The sequence below is a fragment of the Eschrichtius robustus genome, chromosome 6 (genome assembly GCF_028021215.1).
Source record: "Eschrichtius robustus isolate mEscRob2 chromosome 6, mEscRob2.pri, whole genome shotgun sequence".
NCBI classification, from domain to species: Eukaryota; Metazoa; Chordata; class Mammalia; order Artiodactyla; family Eschrichtiidae; genus Eschrichtius; species Eschrichtius robustus.
This window is the reverse complement of record NC_090829.1, coordinates 86,754,507-86,764,053: the sequence shown is the minus strand read 5'-3', so window position 1 is coordinate 86,764,053 and position 9,547 is coordinate 86,754,507. Positions and strand designations below refer to the sequence as shown.

Sequence of the window (9,547 nt, the reverse complement as noted above, 5' to 3'; positions counted from 1 at the left end):
CTTCCGGGACCAGACTTAAGGTGGTGTTCGAAATTGTTTTCTTTACCATATCTATTTATTTTTTATGACTGTACATATTTACATACGTACACGTATGGCGAGGGAGAGAGAAAGTGATGACGTGAGGCTCCTTGAGATTAGGAGGTGATAAGAAAATAAAGCAGGTGGCTGGGAAGGGAAAAGGGAGAATTCTGTTAGAGAAGGGAGAATTGAGAGTTAACCATCATTCAGACGAGCAGGAGGTCTCTGCAGGTAGCAGTCTGGAAATGCGAACTCGTGCACCCTCTTTGGGGACAGGCTCTGTTGCTTTCTATTTCTTCGCTTGCAGCCGCGTGCCTATTTATTTGAAACTGACTGAATTTCCTCTCAATGGCTGGTCAGGTTGATTCTTCAAGACTAGTGGATATTTCTTTTTAATGTCTCCAATGCAATTTTTTCTTTTTCTGTCTTTCTTTTTTTTTTTTTTTTTGAGGTTGACGGGGAAGAGGTGGTTGAAATTCTGGCTGGGTAAGTGGGGGATTTCTCAGAAATGAGAAAGGCGGAAGGAAACGGACTTAGAAGCCGGCAAGCAAAGCAGCAGCCCCCGGCCCCCCTATCCTCCGCACCCCCTACCTCCGCCCCGTGACCTTCCGTGGAGACCCCAGGAGGCTGCATCAATATTTGATCAGCCTTTCGCCAGCGCGTTGCCAACGCTTGTCGGCAGGGCTTGCCAGGCATCGCCTGCGCTGCGCTGCGCTGCGCTGCAGCCGGCGCCGGGGCCCGCAAGGGGCTTTGGAAGGACCGGCTCTTCGCTCGCCCCCTCCCCTGGGGCGCGGCGCCCACCATGCGGGGCTGCACGCTGCTCTGCGCGCTGCTCTGCGCGCTGCCCTGGCTTCTGCCGCCGGCGGCACCCGGGCTCCCCGCGCAACCCTTAGCGCGGCGCCGCGACCCCCGCGACCCGGCCAGGGGCGCTGAGTTCGATCGCATCTACAACGGGGTGGTGAGCCTCAGCACCGAGAACATCTACTCCTTCAACTACACTAGCCAGCCCGGCCAGGTAAGACACTCGCTCCCTTCGCTCCCAGGAACTTGCCAGATCTCAGAGCCCCGTCGCTGCTCTGGGTCCCTGGGGAATCGACCTCGGGAGACCACAGGGACCAGGGGACCCTCGTTCCCTTTCTCCTTCAAAGCAATCACTGCCTTGCCCAAGCTGCCGCATCCTCTGCTACCGGCCTCGGGGACACCTTCGCCTCCTCTCGCGCCTTCCCGGCCTGGTCTCTCGCATTTCTGGGCTTTGCAGGGGCGCTGGTTCCCTGCACCGTCTGCGGGTCCTGGCCGCCTGCTGGGCCCTTCTCTAGGGAGGTCACGATTTCTAAGGCTGAGGAGGGAAAGGACCACACCTCTGTTCCTAATCCCCTGCGGGGAAGGAACCTCACCTCTTTTGGATGATTCTGCCAGACTTCTATTTCATAGCACATGGGGAGGGAGAGCTGCTCAGAATCTAAAACGGGAATGTGTGAGAACGGACCAAGCTGCAGAACCTCTGTGTGTTCAAGAGTCACTGCCTGCGTTTCTGTACCGTTGTCACACGTTTGTGCTTCAGAGAAGCCAGAAGACCCGGCCAAAGATATTGGAAATGCAGCCATCAGCCGATTTATCCAGGTTTTGATTTTATACAAGGATGGATAATTGAGTGAAAGTTCTAGACCTATTTCTGACAAAAATTGAGGTGAGACAAGGGAAGGAAAGGACTGTTCCAGCAACTACCCCTTTGACACATATACTCTGATTGTATAATGTAAGAAAACGCATACAGTTAGCTTTTCCCCTCTAATAGGAGGCACAGAGAAAAGAGAAAACTCCCCAGTGTACCTGCCTCTAGATCTTCTTCCCATGAATGTATGTGAATGAATGTGTATATATATGTATACATATGTGTGAATGTATATGTATCCCTTACTATGCCAGCATTCCCTACTCACTGGGGAAATTCCAGAACCAGATGATTGGGATACCATGATATGCCTCCCTAACTCTCACGTAGGATCAAAACTCAGAAACCTGGTAGCTTGGGGTAGTATTTAGCCAAGAGGGACCAGTGTGCCCATCACCACTCCCAGACATTTCCCAAGTGTGTGTACTGAGCAAGTGCACCATCTCCAGTCTGGCACCAGATCCTAAGCTTGGTCTTCACCATGGACCATGTCACCACATTCTTACCCTGTCCTGTCCCTCGCTGACCTTTAGGTTGTACTCCTGAAGTAAGCAGAGTGGCTGTGTGCAGAGCCATTCCACTGTAGACAAGTCGGGGGGGGGGGCAGTTTTTACTCCCCACATTCCTTGTAACCCACCTTTTCCAGTTCTGTGTGCTGTATGGACCAACTGACATTGCACCTGAAGTGTGTTCCCAGCCCTGTTATTGGCTCAGAATAAATAAATGTCTGAAAAACCCCATGATCTCTGGGGTGTACTGCCAGTTTCCCCCTAAATCATTGGTAAGGAAACTCAAATGATGTGTGCAAAGTAAGACCCTACATCAGGCTTTAGTATTTCTTACACTGCTGCTTAGAGATAGAGTGACTGCTTTTTTTTACTGTTCTTTGGACCTTTTTGGCTACAGTATTCAGTGAGTTCCTCTACCTCAGCACACGTTGCGCTGTTTGCAGTTAGGGTCACCTACTTGACTTTCCCAGAAAACCGTGAGATATTGAGGATGGGGGCAGAGTCATGTCCATCTCTATACCCTAGTACCTAGCACAGTGCTTGGCACATAACAGGTTTACTAATGTTTTTGAAAAAATGAATAAATAGTTGAAAAAAGATTTAAGGAGTCTTTAAGCTAAAACTAAATAAAATATACTTTTTAGTAGGTTGAATGTGAGGTCATTTCAGATAAAAACAAAGTTTTTAAAAATTGTTCTGAGATTATGCTCTTTCCATTTTGCCTGTATGTATGTTAAAATGCCCTTTATTTTATGAAACAATGGTGATAGTTTTTAAAATATCTTTGCATAATACAATAAAAAGCTGACAGTCCCTAAATTTTACTAGTCTGAGAAATATAGTTGGAAACCTTAGGACTAGTAGAAAACTCAAGTGTTTTAATTATTTTAATGCCAGTATGCAATAATATGAACCAGATGTCCTCAAATCTTACAGCCTTCTGAAACTTCTCTTTAATGTGCAAATAAGACAGTGGAATCCTCCATCAATTTACTTTGGAAAACTGCCCTTCTCTCCCTCCAGTCCTGTATTCCAGTTGGCTTTCTCCAGAAATGGCATTGTTCTGACCTACCCATCCAAACCATTATTCTGTTTCTCTTGATGGCCTCCTCTCTTCTTGGTCCCTTTTGCCTCATGTTGGAGACCAGCGCCCCCTCCTTCTAATACCATGAACACAATCCTGTTGGATATAGCAGAATTTTACTGAAGGTTTGGAGTAACATAAGGGAATTGCAGAACAGCACAGAGTAGGTGATAGATTAAACCAGAAATCTAAGCAACACTGTCATAACAATTTACCAGCTATTCCTCCACCAGGAGAAATATCAGGAAGGTGGCACTATTTTTCAGGCCCTGGCTTGTCACCATCTTCTTGGCCACCCCTCACCCCAAATGCTGGCCTCTCAGTCTCTAAATTTTTGTTATTCTCTCACATCAAGCAGTTTTGCCTCCATGACCAACCCCAAACTCACTAAAGAACTCTGCTAAATAAAGAGCTATGAGCCCAAGAGCAGAACCTTTTTCCTTTAACCTGAGCAAAGTCTTGGTCAGGGCTCTCTCCCCTGCACACGTCATTTCCCATCTACCTGTCTTCAGTGCAACTAAGAATTTGGTTTAGACATAGGTGTATTCTTAATTGGAAAACTGAAAAATATTGAATGAAATACATATAACAGTGTTTATATTGGCACTAATGGACATGTAGCACATTAAATCATTAAATTCACACTACAGAGCATTATAAAAAGACTTCCCTGAACTATTTTTCAAATGCTTCCCATTTCTTTTCCAATGAACATAAATTTTATTTCCTAATTTTCATGTAGCATCTAGCTCTCCAGAGAGCAGCTCTCCAGAAATCTTGACTGCACACAAGTTTTTCTCAATTTAATTAAGTACATTTTATTTAAAGATTTTTATTTTTGAAAAGACTAATCATCATTCAAATTACACTGGATGTTTCATAAAATTACACTGGATGTTTCATAAAGACACTGTCTGCAAATACTGACTATAATGCTGTAAGCAAAGGAAGAAGAATTAAAACAATGTGGATAAGTGCATTTTAAAAAAAAAAAAAAAAAAGGAAAAAACAGAATTCAGTTTAGAAAAAAAAAAAAGACTAATTTTTTTCGTTTTAATCTTTTTTCCTTTTCTCTTCAAGCCATTGGTATGTTTGCCTTTCTTTTTCCTTCAGCTTGGAGGAGAAAGTCTATTCTAAGTTTAGGCTTTGGTGCAGAGAGGAAACTGCCGTGGGAGACTTTGTTCCTAACCTCCCCTGTCAGCCACTGCATCTTCCATACCAAGCGCTGTCTTGGAGAACTATTTAGCCAAATGTGTCATGCTAATTAGCTAAGCTGGCGCCTAGAAAAGTCTCACATGCCTTCCAGGCTGAGAGTAATGTAAATATGAGGTTGCCGTTAAAAGAAAAATCACTGAAGGAATGGAGTGACTGGTTTAAAGAAGGATAATGAAAATAACGATCGAAGGTACAGGTCAGGCAAGCTCGTGGTTCATTTCAGTCCCTGGAGGGGCAGTGTCTGGAGACTCCTTTCAAGGGGCATAGGGTTTCATTGTGTCAAGGGCTGGGACCAAACTAGAAGGAAATCACCTTGTTGAGAAAATTGTCAGGGATGGGTTTGACTGGGACAGAGGGCATAAGAGCAGGTTTATTGGGAAATGAGAATACTCTTGTAGAGACAGGTGGCGACAATAATAAGATGTTTAGATTTGAGCTAGATGGTGATAAGAAGCCCTTAAGTAAAAATCTAACCATGACCCAGAAAGAGGTCTTCTCGAGGCTTTCAGTAACAGAGTTCATTGTTTGCCACAGATTTTTGAATTTGAAATGTTTCTCTGGACTTATTTCTTTTATTTTGTTTATTAAACTGAGGCATTTATCTTTTAATGACATATAGTTTTCTATGCCTAAGGAACAAATCTTGGCTTTATTAATACCAACCAGTATCTAGAACCAGTTATACCAGCCTGTCAGATCCAGACTGAAAAAGCCTATCCAGTTCTCATGAACAGGACATTCCAGGGGTAACTTCTAGCTGTCTACATTACTACTTAGAAGAATTAAAAATGTTGATGCAATAGCCTCAGTTCTCTCCATCTCGTATGTACTCTCCCCGTGCTCTTTACAATCTGAGGCAGAGAAACCTCCTCTGCTGTCCTCCCACATCTCCTTACTGAACTGGACTGGTGCTTGTTTGGGAAGAATCATCTCATTAGCACATTACCTGGGTGGTTGGTTACTGTCTCAGTCAGTTCGGGCTGTTAGAGTACCATATACTGGGTGCCTTAGAAAACAAACATTGATTTCTCACAGTTCTGGAGGCTGGGAAGTCCAAGATCAAAGTGTCAGCAGACTTGTGTCTGGTGAGAGCTGGCATCCGGGCTTGTAAACAGCACTTACAGATGTGTCCTCATGTGGCCCAGGGAGCAGAGAGAGAAGCCAGCTCTCTCATGTCTCTTCTTATAAGGGTACTAATCTCATCACGAGAGCTCCAACCTCATGATCTAATTAACTTCCAAAGGCCCTACCTCCAAATACTATCACCCTGGGGATTAGGCTTCAACACATGAATTTGGGGATGGGGGGGGGGGGGACACAAACATTCAGTCCGTAGAGTCACCTCTCACATTTTCCTGCGTGGCTCTGAAAAAAGAGTATCGACATGTCATAAGGGTATTTAGGGGCTGACATTACTCCAGTTATGAGTCTGATTTTATGGAGGGCCCATCTTCTGCCTGCCTTGACCCGATAATCATATGCTAAACTGTACAATGGACCTCTACCTTTGCTACTTGTGCTGAACTTGTTTTTCAATTCCTTTTTGTTTCTTGCTGAGTGCCATGTCTATAAGCTTGCTGTAGTGTTGGGTTTGGTTTTTCAGTTGTTATTTTGTTTTGTGTAGATTTTACTGCTGTGATGGTCCCTTCTGACAGGGTGTTTTAGGTTCTTATACAGTTCATCGAGATTTTCAGCCTTTCTGCCTTTCCTGATTTGGTTTCAGTGTGTTACCGGATGTATCTCCTATGTCATTCCTCACTGTTAGCTTGAACCTTAAAGACCAAGGGACTTGAAGATACCGTGAAACCTCTTTGCTGCTAGAAGTGCCAGCATGTCTTTCCTCATTGCAAATAGAAGTAACCACACCCTGTTGACATTATTACACGTTGCCGTGCAGCACCCCAGAGTATGTTAGCCAGCTCTTCCTGCATTGTTTAATGCTGGAACTGACTGAAGTTCATGTCAACACACCAAGATGGTGTGTTAAGGATGTAAAGGCACATCTAATGAGCTATTGGAGCTGGGGCCTCACCATCCTTTCTGCTTATTTGCTAAGCAAGATATCAAATATATCATGGGCTGCCAGACAATGTAATCATAGTCTTTTCTATTCTGCTAAAAAAAAAAAAAAAAAAAAAAAAAAAAAAAAAATTATAAACATTGATTTTTTTTTTTTTTTTTTTTTCTTTTCTTGGACATTTTGAAAATGGAAACTTTGAGGTTTTCCAGTACATTAGTTGGCTATGCAAACCAACACAAACCCTAAGGACCTGTACTTTGCTTAAAACCTAAGGTCAGCAATAAGAATAACACTGTATTCTATTACGTCCTCAGCCTACGATCCCTCGGTTTCTATATACAATAGTGTTTCTAAGGACGTGTGTAAACATTAGATAGCAGAAGCAGTTGATTTACATGTTAAAAGACAGTGCTCCATTCCTGAAAAGCAAAGCTGAATGTTACATAGCGAATGTAAATTATATAGTAAATGTTATTAATAAAATTAATTTGCTGTAATAATTAATTACTTCAAATTCTTATTCCCCTCATCCCCTCAGTTTATTTGAAGTGACAGTAATAGCCAAAGAAACTGATTTTCCTATTGGGAAGAAGTTATATGCAGATGTTAATTTTTGCTACAAGATTCGACAGGGGGTTTTTCAGTTGGTTGAACAAGAAGAGTGAAGCTGGCTTGAAGTTGTCTTATATTGAAAAATGTGTCCAGAGAAAGCTGAATGTAAGTGTTCTTTCCTGCTAAGAAAGCTGTTAGGAATCCACTTCCCTGTCACAGCTCCCAAGAAGTGGGAAATTTTCTCTCTACTTGGACCACGGAAAAGGTTTTGAGGAGCTAGTTTTCAATCCATAATTTTAAGGAACTTTATTTTGGACCCAGCCTTCGACAGCTGATCCCAAGGAAGGCCAGGGGCGTCACTATGTAATTATGAAAGTATTGGTTATTTAAAAGTGAAGACCACCTAGGTTTTGGTTAGACTCTTAAGTGTTTGAATAAAACACTTAATTTCCAAAAATGGTGGCAAAATTAAAGTTTATCTAACATCATCAAGTAACATGTTGTCCTGAGTAAAAACACCCTTTGGCTACCTGGGAACTTACACTTGATACTGTGGACATTTAAAAGTGTAGATAAAAGTCCACCTCTCCCTCTGCCTAACCTTGGCTGCAAAAGATTTACGACTTTGTTTGCTTCCTCACTGTCCCCTATATGTACATATTTTTAACAAAACTTTATTCTTCAAAGCAGTTTTAGGTTTACAGAAAAATTAAGCAGAAAGTGCAGAGAGTTCCCATATATCCTCTCCCCACCCTCCCCCGTTCACACACAGTTTGCCCTATTATTAATATCTTGCATTAGCGTGGTACACTAATGATGAACAAATATTGGTGTTATATTGATATTGTATTGGCCTTTATTATTCACTAAAGTCCACAGTTTACATTAGGTTCACTATTGGTGTTGTACAGTTCTATGGGTTTTGAGAAATGCATAGTGTCAAATATCCATCATTATGGTGAATTGTATAGAATAATTTCACTCCCATAAAAATCCCCTGTGCTCTACCTATTCATCCCTTCTTCCTTTCTTTCAAACCCTAGCAACCACTGATTTTTTTTTTTTACTCTCCTTATAGTTTTGTCTTTTCCAGAATGTCATATCGTTGAAATCATACAGCATGCAGCCTTTTCAGACTTGCCTCTTTCACTTAGCAATATGCTTTCAAGGTTCCTCCATATCTTTTCATGGCTTGATAGCTTATGTCTTTTTAGTACTAAATAATATTACATTGTCTGGATGTGCCATAGTTTGTTTATCCATTCACCTACGAAAGACATCATGGTTGCTTCCAATCTTTGCCAATTATGAATAAAGCTGCCAAAAACATTTGGGTGCAGATTTCTGTGTGGACATAAGTTTTCATCTCATTTGGGTATATACCAAGGAGCTTAATTCCTAGATCATATGGTAAAAGTATGTTTAGTTTTACAAGAAACTGTCAAACTTGTCTTCCACAATAACTGTACCATTTTGCACTCTCACCAGCAATGAATGAGAGTTCCTGTTGTTCCACATCCTCATCTGCATCTGGTGTTGTCAGTGCTTTAGATTTTAGCCATTCTGATAGGTGTAGAATGATATCTTATTGTTTTAATTTGCAGTTTCCTAATGGCATATACAGTTGAGTATCTTTTCATATGCTTATTTGCCATCTGTATATCTTCTTTGGTGAGGCATCTTTGCAGATCTTTTGCCCATTTTTAAATTGGATTGTTTGTTTCCTCGTCGTCGAATTTTAAGTATTCTTTGTAGATTTTGGATACCAGTCCTTTATCAGAAACAAGTTTTGCAAATATTTTCTCCTTGTCTATGGGCTTGTCTTCTCATTCTCTTAATAGCATTTTTCACAGAGCAGACATTTTTTTATTTAATGAAGTACCACTTACCAATTTTCCCCCATGGATCATGCCTTTGGTGTTGTATCTAAAAGTTTGCCATAAAGTCTAAGGTCACCTAGATTTTCTCCTTATATTATCTTCTGGAAGTTTTATAGTTTTGAATTTCACATTTAGATTTATGATTCATTTGGGGTCAGTTTTTGTGAAAAGTGTAAGGTCTCTGTCTAGAATTTTTGTTTGGTTTTTTTGTTTTGCATATGATAGCCAGCTGTTCCAGCACCATTCGTTGAAAAGGCCACCCTATATTTTTAGTATTATAGTACCGCGTATGTGTGTATACATTTATAGCCTATCTTGGACTAAAGAGTTTGAAGCAACTCTTTATTTGGGGCTCATTGTTCTTACCATTGTTCCCAACCTTCCCCTCTGTTACCACCATCTCCGATCTCTACCATTCTCTTGTTGCTCCTTTTTTCTATGTATCTTATGTCTCTCTGCTTCTTCCATCCCTTTTGTCTCTCCAGTCTTCTGTGGACACTGTCAGTCCATCAAGGTTCTTCCTCTTCTCTGGTCGTTTGAAGCTCTGCTACTGGCAAAAATATTATTTCTTCTTCATCTCAGGAGATATGTTTT

At 41.7% G+C, this 9,547-nt stretch overlaps 1 protein-coding gene across 5 annotated transcripts in view; it reads left to right on the top strand.

Moving 5' to 3' along the window:
• The first annotated feature begins 823 nt into the window (after positions 1-823).
• Positions 824-9,547, top strand: part of SIDT1 (SID1 transmembrane family member 1) — an 89,574-nt gene continuing 80,850 nt past the window's right edge. For all 5 annotated transcript variants that reach the window (XM_068545530.1, XM_068545529.1, XM_068545526.1 and 2 more), the window contains exon 1: positions 824-1,036. In XM_068545530.1, coding sequence (XP_068401631.1) covers positions 824-1,036 — 213 coding nt within the window. The remainder of the gene's footprint in view (positions 1,037-9,547) is intronic.